This window comes from Ruditapes philippinarum, unplaced genomic scaffold (genome assembly GCF_026571515.1).
Source record: "Ruditapes philippinarum isolate M1 unplaced genomic scaffold, ASM2657151v2 ctg1721_1_1_1_1, whole genome shotgun sequence".
NCBI classification, from domain to species: domain Eukaryota; kingdom Metazoa; phylum Mollusca; class Bivalvia; order Venerida; family Veneridae; genus Ruditapes; species Ruditapes philippinarum.
In genome coordinates this window covers 1-14,467 of record NW_026854682.1, presented here as the reverse complement: position 1 = coordinate 14,467, position 14,467 = coordinate 1, and the positions used below count along the sequence as shown (strand labels likewise).

The 14,467-nt window shown below is 33.4% G+C and overlaps 1 protein-coding gene across 1 annotated transcript in view; it reads left to right on the top strand.

The window, feature by feature from the left end:
- Positions 1-10,552, top strand: part of LOC132740739 (rho guanine nucleotide exchange factor 10-like) — a 107,139-nt gene extending 96,587 nt beyond the window's left edge. Inside the window, 3 exon segments of the mRNA XM_060728705.1 lie at positions 1,427-1,613; positions 3,128-3,487; positions 3,490-10,552. Coding sequence (XP_060584688.1) covers positions 1,427-1,613; positions 3,128-3,487; positions 3,490-4,520 — 1,578 coding nt within the window. The 3' untranslated portion in view covers positions 4,521-10,552.
- The last annotated feature ends 3,915 nt before the right edge of the window (positions 10,553-14,467 follow it).

The window sequence follows — 14,467 nt, the reverse complement described above, 5'->3', positions numbered from 1 at the left end:
TTATGATCATTTATAATCGGTTTTATACAGAATCACGCATGCTTGTAGGCATAATCCATTGAAAAGTACAAAGTTTGCTTGATTGAATTGAAAATAAATCTATATTTTAATTAAAATATAACAGAAGATCTTCAATATAAAAGGAAAGAACAATCGAAGAACTTGTTTATTCTTCATCATGGAAAGAAAACAAAAAGCACTGAATTTAGAAAGAAAATATGATATTTTATGAGAAATTGAGAAAGGGATTAAAACTAAAACTGAAATAGCAAAGGATTTTCAAATTACAAAAAAGTTCAATCTCGGGTATTGTGTCATAAATAGAAATAAATGACTAATTTTTCTTAATCAAATGCTCTTCAAAATGACGGAAGATAGTAAACAATCAGTTCGTTATATGTAAATCTGTTCGCTATAAAAACTCCTGATACAAGGAACTAATTCGCTATATGCTTACAAGGAACTCCGGATATAAGGAACATATTTTGAATGTCCCGATGAGTTCGTTATAAGCGGAGTTTACTGTACCATTAAATGCCTATTTCTAGAGAACTAATTGATGGATGATCACCAAACTTTGATTGCAGTATTCTTGGGTAGTCTTCAATCAAGTTTGCTCATATGAATTTTATAAGCCCTTTTTAGGGGCCGCTTAAGCTAAAAAAAGAAATACCTTTAAATGTCTATTTCTAGAGAACTAATGGATGGATGATCACCAAACTTTGTCTTAAGCATTGTTGGGTAGTCTTTTATGAAGTTTGCTCATATTATTTTGATTGGCCGCTTTTAGGGGCTGCTTAAGCTAAAAATAGAAATACCTTTAAATGTCTATTTCTACAGAACTAATGGATGAATGATCATTAAACTTTGTCTGAAGCATTGTTGGGTAGTCTTTTATCAAGTTTGCTCATATTAATTTAATTGGCCCCTTTTATGGGCCGCTAAAGCTAAAAATAGAAAAACCTTTAAATATCTTCTACTTCAGAACCAATTGATGGATGATCACCAAACTTTGTCTGTAGCATTCTTTGTCTGTAGTACTCTTTTATCAAGTTTGCTTATATTTATTTGATTAGCCCTGTTTAAGCTAAAGCTTAAATACCCCAGGTCATGGCATTTCTTCAAATTATTGTTTAAACATGTTCTATGCTCAAATTTAATATTAGAATATATTGACATTCCAACACTGAAAAGCAGTTGTTTCTGGTGAGCGACTCAGGGCCATCATGGCCCTCTTGTATCTTTTAGTACTATATATAGCAATGTATATATTATATATATCTTTTATTACTATATATAGCATATAGCACTGTATTTGCCATTTATATCTTGAAGAACTATATATAGCAATGTATATACTATTTATATCTTTTATTACTGTATATAGATCTGTATATTAGAACAGTGTTATCGTTTTTGCTTCCAGGACAATGTAGAGCATCAGCTTACAGAGAAAGATGACCACACAATACATTTTGAGTATTTAGTGAAGACTGGTGTTGGGGTATGGGCATCTTTCATTGGTCAGCCAAATATCTGCCTGTACCACAGTGAGAGCAGGCGACTGCTACAGGACTTCAATATCTGCACTGCTGTCCATGAATTCATTAAAGGTAAACTTACATGTTTATCTCATTTACTCGCTATTTAAATATATACTATGCTCATGTTAGAGTAAAATATTTCTATCCCAAAAATTAATTGAAATTTATGTAATTCTTTCTGAATATGTCTTAATTTAATAAAAGAATGTACAAACTGCAAGTGGCAAGCTGCATATCCTATTACAGGTCAAGAAAAGTTGGTCCTTTCTTAAAAAATGGTCAGGTTTTTTAATGACACTAAATATTCAAATTGTGTCCACCTATAGTGTGTAGGGTTTAAAACATAAGATATATACTTTGTGTGTCTTCAAAACATGTTTAAGTATATCAACAAAGATACCGTGTAGCAATTATCAATATTTAAAAATATAAAATGTGAGCACACTATATCTGTATGACAATTTTGATTTTATTGATTCATTTTATGTGTATGTTGGATAAAATAAAACTAATGTGACAACTTTTATCACTCCTAAACAACATCGGATGATTTAATTACTTGAAGAATAAGGACAATAATATATATATCCCTTTCTGGGGGTACTATAGAAATGGCTGCCAACTCTCCGTTCATCTGTTCGTCTGTCTCTCCATCCTTGACACTTTCATGTCTGCTTCATTACCACTGAATTTTTATAGGCCCGTTTGTTCACCATTGTGAGGTGGAGTGTTGCGTGCAAAATTTAGGTCCCTGTGGCCAAGGTCACACATAAGGGGTCAAAGTTCAGATAAAAATATGAAATTGTGTATTCGGAACATTTATCAATTACTGAGGGATTGAAACACAGATGGTCATTATCACAACTACCAGTGTGAAACATGTAATTAAGGTTAACATATGAAAGGTCAAGGTCACAAAATATGATAAAATATAGAAATTTTGTCCAGAGCATATCTCCTCCACGCATGGTGGGATTCTTCATAGAAATGTTCACCACTATGAGAAGCAGTGTCAAGTGCATGAACCATGTCTCTCAACTAAAGGTTAAGGTCATTTAAAAATGCTTGTTAGGTGCCAAAATTCTACATTCATCGGGGGATTTTAATGTAACTTGGCACAAATGTTCACCATGTGAGGCTTATTGGCCACATAAACCAGGTCCCAGCTACCAAAGTCAAGGTCACATAGAGAGGTTAAAAATTCTGTACTTGTTAATATCTGATAAATTGATATTTATCATGCCCCTGTGGTCACAATTGATCTGCCCCAGGGTCACTTGCACTTGATAATAAGAAAACAAATTTAAGTCTTACTGTGTGAAACTACAAAGCACAGAGCTTAGATATTTGGCATGCAGTATAGGTTTGTTAATTTCTACAAAAGTTGTAATAATCATGACCCTTAGGTCAATTTTGGCCATGCTACATGAGTCACTTGCTTTATGTAATGTACACTAAGGAATTTTTGTGGATAAAAACTAGGCCTCTATATTTGACACATAGCATTGCCGAGTTGGCCTCTATAATAGTAGGCAACTGTCTGTATACAATTTCTAACTGCATAAACCTGCTATACTTTTCAGTATATTCTGGAATAGAAGAAAGAAAGAATTTTCAAGTTACTTGTTTAATGGCAAGTCTTGGGCTGCTGTGGGTTGGAACTAATGTTGGAATAATACTGGTATATCCTCTTCCAAGATTACGAGATGGCGTCCCAAGAATTAACGAGCGTCCACAAGTAGCTCTCCACAGTCATAGTGGAGCAGTAAAGTTTCTATTACCGATGCATTACGGGCCAGTTAGTGGGGCACCTATAAGAAGAAGGATGGAATCTGTCCTTAAGAAATACAAAGTTGATGACTCTGTAATAAGACATTTATCTATTGTTGATGAAAACGAGACAGCTGACAGTAGACCAAATTCTTATATAAGTTTGGATGCTGTTGCATGGTGACAGGTGATAATGTGTATGAAGATGTTGATTTCCAAGGTTATAAAAGAGATACTGACAGTCAGATTTATGAAGAAATTCCAAGTAAAGTGACGGAAGTTAAAGGTAGTGCTAATAAAAATCCTGCAGTAGTACCTAAAGGGGATGACCAGGCTGAAGACAAGGAATCAGATCTGATTCAATCTGATGAGCACAAATATTTCATTTTAGAACCTCATTGTAGAGAAACTAACAAAACTGACGAAAAGTCAAGTGCAGTAGATCTGAGTAAAGTTGAGATGAAAGGTGGTGCAGATATAACTGAAACATCAGATGATGTATTCCTTAGACCGAAAAATAAGAACAAAAATATTAATGTAAGAATGAAAAGGAATTGTGATATGGACCGGAAATCAATGACTTTGTCTTACAATGCATCTTTACACGGCAAACAGTCTAAAGTATTTCATTCAGAATTAAAAAATGCGTTAAAGCATAGAAAGTCTCTGGAAGACTTGACTGATAGAGATGCTACACAAGATGAAGTTAGTAATTTATATCCAACTTTAGTCAGGCCGAAAACAATTTCAAATCCGGCAAAATCATTACGAGACAGTGGCCTTTCTTCAAGTTTACCGGATATTAGGGACGAGTCTAAGAAAGAGAAAGATAAAGACTCCCTGTACTTCCGACCACGAATGAGTAGTGGAATAAAAGCGAAAAAACCGGAACTCTCTCCTCCAAGTAAAGACTCGACAAAAAAGGAGAAAAAGCCGTCTCGGTTTTCTAAGCGAGACTCTACACCGAAAGAAACTAGACGTTCTGTTTCCTTTAACAAGGATGACACAATGGAAAATAAGAGAAAGTCGGCAGTTGGTACCAGTTTTTCACAGGGCTCATCAGTAGATACTCTCAGAAAGCAAGACACTAATACAATAATGGTAATTAGTGGAGGTGATGGTTATAAAGATTGGAAGAAGAGACAAAGTTTACCAAATTACAGACCAGAAGAGCCATGTCTTATGTTTTGGATGTACAAATTCTAGATACATTATATTTACTGCTGTTTAATATTGATGCAATAAAAAAAGCATGTACTAGATTTTTAGATATATATTTTATAGTCGATTATAGTAAAGCTGGACTGTGATTTACATGCTGTACATTTCTGAAAAAGCAGTTTGATATGAAAAGAATGTTGTTAATTTGTTAATTATAAATAATTTATTGAAATATATATTTGTTTTGAGAATCAACCTGTAATAAGAGACAACATTTTTAATTTTTTTTTAGATAGTTATTTTTAAGTTTCATTCCATATGTACCAATATTTCATTCCATGTTCATGCATAGCATTATTGTCCTCTGCTTTTTGCTAAGAGTGTGCAATACTCTCATTCATGTGATTATTCTACAATATACAGGTATATTATACAAAAAGGTTGACATTTCCTTTTTTTAATATTTTTTTTGTTCTAGTAGACATAATATTTGCTGGTCGAAAAGTTAAATTAAATACAGGTTGTACATGTTCATGAACAAAGTAATTGTCATGGATTAAGTGTTAATTCAAGTAATTTTTTACATTTGTAAATTTGAAATTTTGAGATGACTTATTCCGTTGCTATTATATGTGAAGAAAACAATTCATTTGTGGTTTTAATCCAAGTAGTCTCAATGCAAGTTCATTGAATGGCATTAACCGTCAAATAATTGAATTTTGGAAGGTCAAATGATTGAATTTTGCTTATAGTTTCTTAACATGGTCATTTATTCATTGAAATGATTCATACTTGGAAAAAAACATCAAGTGTGATGAGACTGACATATTAAAATTGCAATAAAGGAAAAACTCATTAGTGTGCCCCCATTATGAAGGGTGGACAATTTAGATTTACCCTTGTCCGTCCGTCCATCTATCCGTCCGTTCTATTTTGTGTCGCACATAGCTTAAAGTATTTGACATAGAGTCATGAATCTTTATAGGAATATTAGTCAGCATGTGTAGTTGTGCACCTTGGTGTTTGCGTGTGGATTTATTCGTTATTTGTAGAATTATTGCCCTTGACTAAGTAAAAATTTACAAATTTCAAATAGTGTTGCACATACATGTAGCTCAAAAAGAATTTGACCTATGGTCATAAAACTTTACAGGAATGTTACACAGCATGTAAAGTTGTGCACCTGGGTGTTTTCGTGTATATTTATTCAGTATTTGTTGTAGTTATTGCCCTACTCTTAGTAAAAAATTTCCATTTTCAACTTGTGTCACACATAGCTCAAAAAGTATTTGACATATAGTCATAAAACTTTCCAGGAATGTTGCTCAGGATGTGCAGTTGTGCACCTGATGTTTCACCTGTGGATTTATTCTGTTTGTTAGAGTTATGGCCCTTGACGTAGTAAAAATTTGCAATTATTAACTTGTGTCTCATATAGCTCAAAAAGTTTTTGACTAGGGTCATGAAACTTAACAGGAATGATACTCAGCATGTGAAGTTGTGTACCTGGAGTTTCAATGGTGGATTTATTCTGTTTTCTCAGAGTTATGGCCCTAGACGTAGTTAAAATTTACATTTTTCAAATTGTGTCGCAGATGTGTTGAGTATTGAGTGTACCTTGAGTGCTTGAGTCAGAATAAACTAGTTTTACAGGAATGATGATCAACATCACTGTGAAGCTGTACTCCTGGTGTTTTGCATGTGGATTTTTATGCCCCCACTTTAGGGGGGAGGGGGGCATTTAGATTTATCCTTGTCTGTCCTTCCGTTCTCATTTTGTGTCGCATGTAGCTCAAAAAATGTTTGACCTAGAGTCATGGAACTTTACAGGAACGGTGATCAGCATGCATAGCTGTGCACCTGGGTGTTTGCGTGTAGATTAATTCAGTATTTGTTATAGTTATTACCCTTGACGTGGTAAAAATTTGCTATATTCAACTTGTGTCACACATAGCTCAAAAAGTATTTGACATATAGTCATAAAACTTTACAGGAATGTTGCTCAGGATGTGCAGTTGTGCACCTGATGTTTCACCTATGGATTTATTCTGTTTGTTAGAGTTATGGCCCTTATTAAAATTTTGCAATTTTTAACTTGTGTTTCATATAGCTCAAAAAGTATTTGACTAGGGTCATGAAACTTTACAGGAATGCTACTCAGCATGTGAAGTTGTGTACCTGGAGTTTCAATGGTGGATTTATTCTGTTTTCTCAGAGTTATGGCCCTTGACTTAGTAAAAAATTACAATTTTCAAATTGTGTCGCAGATGTGTTGAGTATTGAGTGTACCTTGAGTGCTTGAGTCAGAATAAACCAGTTTTACAGGAATGATGATCAACATCACTGTGAAGCTGTACTCCTGGTGTTTTGCATGTGGATTTTTATGCCCCCACTTCAGGGGGGAGGGGGGCATTTAGATTTACCCTTGTCTGTCCTTCCGTTCTCATTTTGTGTCGCACGTAGCTCAAAAAATGTTTGACCTAGAGTCATGGAACTTTACAGGAACGGTGATCAGCATGCATAGCTGTGCACCTGGGTGTTTGCGTGTAGATTAATTCAGTATTTGTTATAGTTATTACCCTTGACTTGGTAAAAATTTGCTATATTCAACTTGTGTCACACATAGCTCAAAAAGTATTTGACATATAGTCATAAAACTTTACAGGAATGTTTCTCAGGATGTGATGTTGTGCACCTGATATTTTGCCCATGGATTTTTTCTGTTTGTTAGAGTTATGGCCCTTGACGTAGTAAAAATTTTCAATTTTCAACTTGTGTCGCACATAGCTCAAAAAGTATTTGACCTAGGGTCATGAAAATTTTACAGGAATGCGACTGTGATTCAATTGGTGATTAAATTGCGGATTCATTCTATTTTGTCAGAGTTATGGCCCTTGACACAGTAAACATTTACAATTTTCAAATTATGTCACACATGTGTTGTGTACCTTGAGTGCTTGAGTCGGAATCAACCAACTTTACAGGAATGATGATCAACATCACTGTGAAGCTGTGCTCATGGTGTTTTGCATGCCCATTTTAGGGGGGCATTTAGATTTATCCTTGTCCTTCCGTTATCATTTTGTGTCTCCCATAGCTCAAAAAGTGTTTAACCTAGAGTCAAGAACCTTTACAGGAATTTTGATCAGCATGTGAAGTTGCCCACCTTGGGTCTCGCTTGTGGATTCATTCTGTTTTGTCAGAGTTATTGCCCTTGACTTAGTAAATATTTGGCAATTTTCAACTTATGTCGCACGTAGCTCAAAAAGTATTTTGACATAGGGTCATGAATATTTACAAGGAATGTTGATCAGAATGTGAAGTTGTGCACCTGGGGGTTCGCTTGTGAATTTAAATATTTTATCAAGAGTTATTGCCTTTGACTAAGTGAAAATTCTAGTTTACAATTTGTGTCATGTGTAGCTCAAAATGTATTTAACCTAGTCATGTAACTTAAGAAGAATGTTGGTGAACATGTGTTGTTGTGCACTTTGGGTTTCGTTTGTGAATTTATCCAGTAATTGTTGAGTTATTGCCCTTGACTTAATAAAAACCGCTTCATTATGTTGTGTTATTTGTTGCTTTAGTGCTTGAGTTAGAATCAACTTTACAGGAATAATGATCAACATCACTGTGAAGCTATGCACCTCGGATTTTGCATGTGGATTATTTTCAGTTTTGTTAGAATTTTTGCCCATGACTTAGTATAAAGTTGCAATTTTCAACTTGTTCATGCATAGCTAAAAAGTATTTGACCTGTAGGCCTGAAAGCTTACAAGAATGTTGGTCAGCATGTTTACTTATGAACCTTGGGGTTCAATTTTGGATTTATTCAGTATTTGTGAAGTTCTTGCCCTTTACTTAGTAAAATATTTTTAGTTTTCAACTTGTGGCACATGTAGCCCAAAACATATTTGACCTTGAGTCATAAGATTGACAAAACAGTGGAGTGTGGGGGCACCCTTGTCCTATGGACACATTTCTAGTTTTCCATTGTTTTTAGCTCGACTATTCGATAAATAGAGCTATGCTAGTCACCAGAACGTCAGCGTAACCACTTACGTTAACGTTTTTGAAACACGTCAAATATTTTCAAAGTCAAAAGACATATGGTTTTGAATCTTTGCACACTTGTTCACCATCATACCCCCAATCTGTAGACACGAGAGGTAACTCTATCAAGCATTGCCCCTTTTTCAACTTAGAATTTTTGTTAAAGTTTTTGTAACACATCAAATATTTTTTCCATCGACATATGGAAATTTTGCACACTTGTTCACCATGCACCAAACTGTAGACAGAAGGAGGAAACTATCAAACTTTTTGACAGAATTATGCCCCTTTTTCAACTAAGAATTTATTTTAATTTTTTTGTAACCCCTAAAATATTTTCAAAGTCCATTGACATGTGACATTGAAACTTTGCACACTTGTTTACCATCATGACCCCAACCAACCTGTTGACAGGAGAAGGTAACTATCAAGAATTTTGCCAGAAATATGTCTCCCTTTATTTAGAATTTACGTTAAAGTTTTTGTTTTACCTCAAATTTTACAAAGTCCATTGGCAATTATAGCTTTAAACTTTACACACTTGTTCACCATCATGCACCAAATATGTAGACATGAGGAGGTAACTATATCAAGCATTTTGACACAATAATGTCGCTTTTTCGACTTAGAATTTAAATTTAAGTTTGCATACCACCGCCACCTCAGATATTTTCATATTCCATTGACATATGGCTTTGAAAGAAGTTGAAATTTTATACACTTCTTTGAGAGCATAATAGGACTCTCTTTAAGTCGTTTAACTGTATCATGGATTTAAAGAAAAATGTGGCCTTTTTGTTAACTAAGAAAATTTTACATTATCAAGGCTCTTGTACAGTATCAAGCACTAAGAATAGTCTAACGTGCTGTCCTACCCATAGCTCTTGTCAGAGTTATTGCCCTTGACTTAGTATTAGTTATAGACTTATTCATGCATAAATCAATAAGTATTTGACCTGTATACAAAAAGTATACAAAAATGTTAGACAGCATGTGTAGCTATGCACCTTGGGTTTGCTTGTGGATTTATTCAGTAAATGTAGAGTTTTTCAAAAGATTTTCAGTTTTAACTGTGTCACATGTAGCCCAAAAACATTTGACATAGAGTCAGTAGATTGCCAAAACTGTGGAATGTGGGGGCACCCGTTTCTTTTTGACACATTTCTAGTTTTCTTTAATTTTTGTTTTAATGATTTGTTTTAACCTTTTATTTATTTGTTTTTAGAAAAAAAGTTGTTTTAAAGTCGAGGGTTGCCCTCAGACGGAGGTGGCTCATCTTGTGAATGATATGAAATTTTGGATGCAAGTTATTTGTTCAGACCTACATCAAATGGTATACAAATTTTTAGAAATCATTTCCAGTTATGTCCTAGAAAACAAATACCTCAGGGGTGTCCCTATAGCAAATAAAGTTAGCTACGCTAGCCTTTAAGGTACATTCATAGAAATTACCTTTATTGAGTTAGTGAATACAAAAATAGGCCTAACATATTGTTTATAAAGATATAATGGTGATAATTGTACATGTTCACATTAAATATGGATTGTGAATAATTTTTTGCTTATCAATTTTTGATTCACTTTGATCAATTTGATTACTCCACAGCAGGTGTACAGCATAAGTTAGAAGCTTTTAAACATATTAAAAGAGTCTTTAACCGTGTTTTTCTGATCAGACGGTAATTTTTACATGCTATTCATATTGTTGATGTTTTTGTTTGTATAGCTTATATTAACAGGGTATGATTGATTTTATACAAATGTTCATTTAATATGCATACTCATTTATAAAAAAGGTAGGAATGTTTAAGGCTTAAATGGGCTTGCTGTCTTTCTTGAAATGAATGTTTATCTCATAAAACAATAATCAGGATGATAGGTGAAAGTATAAAGTTAACAATTTGTACTAATTTTACAAAATGGTACTACATTAAATAATTGTTTATTGAACAGTTGTTCAGATAGATTTTCTTTAAACAAGTACATGACTGTATACATGGTTTTGAAATAAAAGTCAACAAGAACTTATCTTGTTTTGTTATAACAAGCCAACATGATCTAAATTTTACCATTTAAGTCAGGGTAGAAAATGTGTAAGCTACCTTTGAGTTCTATAGCTTTTTAGCTCGACTATTTGATAAGAATAAGTAGAGCTATCCTAGTCAACCGAGCGTCGGCATAACCACTTATGGTAAAGTTTTTGTAACACCTCAAATATTTTCAAAGTCCATCGACATATGGCTACTTGTTAACCATCATGACCCCAACCTGAAGACAGGAGAAGGTAACTCTGTAAAGCATTTTGATAGAATTGTGCCACTTTTTCGGCTTAAATTTTACATTTAAGTTTTTGAAACACCTCAATATTTTCAAAGTCCATTGACATATGACTTTGTACTTTGCACACTTGTTAACCATCATGAACAGGAGGAGGTTATTCTTTCAAGTATTTTGACGGAATTATGCCCCTTTTTCGACTTAGAATTGATGTTAATGTTTAAATGCCACCTCAGATATGTTCATATGCTATTGACATCTGGCTTTCAAACAGGTTAAAATTTTATACACTTTTTTGAGAGCAAAATAGGACTCTCTCCAAGGTTTATAACTGTAATGTGGATTTGAAAAAAACATTTGGCCGTTTTGTTAACTTAGAAAATGTTACATTATCAAGGCTCTTTTACTATCGAATATGTTAGAATATGCAAGAAAAGGTATTTCACATGTTTGTGGTTCGCTTGGGAACCCACCCATTGGAGGTAACTCGGCAAGCCTCTTTATGATTCAATGGGCGGGTCCTCTTGGGAAGGATATTCCTATCTAAACCGCAACATATGACAGATATTATTAATCTTATGATTGCTTTTAGAACATCTTCGCCATGTGATTGTTTTCAAAAGTCACATGTATCGCTGTGTAGAACAAATTGCCATCTAGAACAGAACTTCTTTGTCTATTCTTTTCTAGAATCACGTATGGCCGTTAACAGTTTATCGTGAAATTATTGTCTAAAATATGATAAACAAGATCAACAAGAAAAGGCGGCGTTCAATGAACGCAACCCCCACATGACCCAGCAACAAGAACCAATGGCAAGGAGCCCAGGGGGACCCCAAACAAACTTCCTTTGTCTTATTATTATTTTCAAGATACATTTATATGACTATTGTCTAGGAAGGTATTTTGGTTAGCTTCTAGAACCTGTTTTCTTATCATTGTTTACTAGGACCTCTTTTTTAATAATTGTTTACTAAAATTACTTTTCTTATCATTGTTTATTTTTAGCTCGACTATACGAAGTATATGGAGAGCTGTCCTACTCGCACGGCGTCGGCGTCCACGTCCAGATTTCAGATTAAAGTTTTGGTGCAGTAAAATATTTTTCACTATAACTTTTTCATTTCTTAAGGTATCAACTTCAAATATATGTTTCTCAACACCAACCGCATCTTATGTGACAAGGTTCATAACTCTAGCGCCAATATTTTCAGATTTATCTCCCCTTTAACTTAGAACTTTCCTTAAAAAATTTCACTCTTAACTGTAACTTCTTTATTACTTATGGGATCACCTTCATAGTTCAAATATATGTTCCTTATTATCAACCACATCTTCTGTGACAAGGTTCATAACTCTAGCACCAATATTATCAGATTAATCTCCCCTTGAACTTAAAATTTTTCTTAATAATATTTTTACTGTAACTTTTTTATTACTTAAGGGATCAACTTCATACTTCAAATATATGTTCCTTATCATTAACCAGACCTTATGTGACAAAGTTCATAACTCTAGTGCCAATGTTGCAAGAATTATCTCCTTGTTAACTTAGATCTTTTTACTTGAAAAATGTTTTTTTTTGACTATAACTTCTTTAGTTTTAAAAGGAATATACCTCAAACTTCAAATACATATTCCTGATCATCAACAAGATCTTATGTGACAAGGTTCATAACTCTCGAAGTAATATATTCAGATTTATCTCCCTTTGAACTTAGAAATTTCTTAAAGAAATATTATAACTTCTTTACTTTTTAAGGTATCTACTTCAAACTTCAAATATATATTTCTTATCATTACACACATGATGTGTGACAAGGTCCATATTTCTAGTGTGACTATTTCCAGAATTTTCACCCTTTGAACTTGGAATTAATGTTAACAACAATAACTTCTTGTCATAAGAAGAAATATATTTATATCATAATTGATTTTTCTTTTATGCTTTTGTTGCGACGGACGCGCCCTCAGGCGCGTTCAGAGCTAAGTCATCTACACATGGGATTTCGTCAGTTACAATCGCGCAAAGTGTCCTCAACCGATTAACAGCCCAAGAAATAGTACATGAATTTGATCCTTCAAAACTCCCATACTTTGTCGGGATATCTTAAAATCTTCCATATTTAGCCTTTTTAATTTCAAATTAAGTTATCCAAGTTAAAATATGAACGTTTATGATTGATAAAAACGTTGTAGTCTCGTAGTAATATTGCGCAATATGCAAATTACTGCCGAAACGATTTACCGCTGTCGAAAAAGTAGGACAGCAAATTATACTATAATAAAGGTGTAAGCTCTGAGTTTCAAGAAATTATTAGTAGGAAATAAATATTTCTACATTATACAAAACATTATTATTAGCAAATCAAAAGTTTTTCGTGACTCTAGGGTAACTCGCGCATTAATAAAAGAAGAACTATTTTCGTGACTCATACCGCAAGTTTAGCTGAATATTCAGCAGTTATTAATAAATTAGATACAGTACAATGTTTAGTATAAATATTTATTTTTGAAAATGCATGTAACAATTAAGGGAGTTTTTCAACACTTTACCACCCTGTAGTCTGTTATGGTAAGGAAGTTATAATATCAGTTCTACTTCCGATTCTTGTGGTTTGTTTACATATTTTTCTAGGTCACGATATGAGTTAACCTTCGCTATTCTAAAAATAGATTCTGCTTCACCTGTCCTGATTTTTGGACAGGGCGATTAGGGAGTACACATTATACATGTAATAAACCAGCGGATTACATGCAATACTTTTAGAAATTCTATACAATTGTAAGAAGCAAACAAGTTGAAAATGGAATTAAGTGTGAAATTGAAAAGGACAACTAAACACTGTAGTGCTTAAGTGACATTTAAATTAAAATAAAAACGATGTGCTCTGGCCTCTACATCTTTACCTTGTAAATAAAAAAAATCTAAAAAAATACACTTTTAATTGCTGATGATTTTAACCAAAAACATTTTTAATGAGACATATCCAAGAGAGAAAAAATACAAATGACTTATATTTTATTATCTATATGCCCACTATGATATAACACGAAGCAATTCTAAATAGCATTCTCACATATGTATAATGTATTATGCTATGGTTTTATTTTAGAAATATTTCGTTGACAGTATTTTTTTTCTATTTACATATCATTTCTTGGAATAAATCGATAAGGACACTGATTTTTGACCAGAGTTTTTAGGCATAAATTTCATTCTGTATTTAAGTGCTTGAAAGTAGAAAATCAGAATTATATCAGTTTGGGACACAAAATATATTGCTCTACAAAACTCGAACTTGTATCGAACAAATTTTCTCTGTTATATATTTTGTGTTTTGTTTTTGGTTTTTTTTTTTTGTTTTTTCTAAAAAAAGCCTTAATGTCTCTCCGGTTGCATGTCCGTCGCATTCAGTGCTGCAGCACTTTGATATTCCTTACTGCGTCCAGTATTTTATAAATCGAGCTTCGCTATCTCCTGTGACAGCTCTTGTTAGAGTTTCTTATCATTATCATGTTTTTTGTCTAGAACCACTTTGGTTGTTTTGCAAATATGACTCTTGCTGCTGATAGTTGGATACTTAAGGTGAATTTTATTATGACAGGAAAAGTAGTTATAGTTAACAACGTGAGGTACTTATATAACACTTATATAAAAG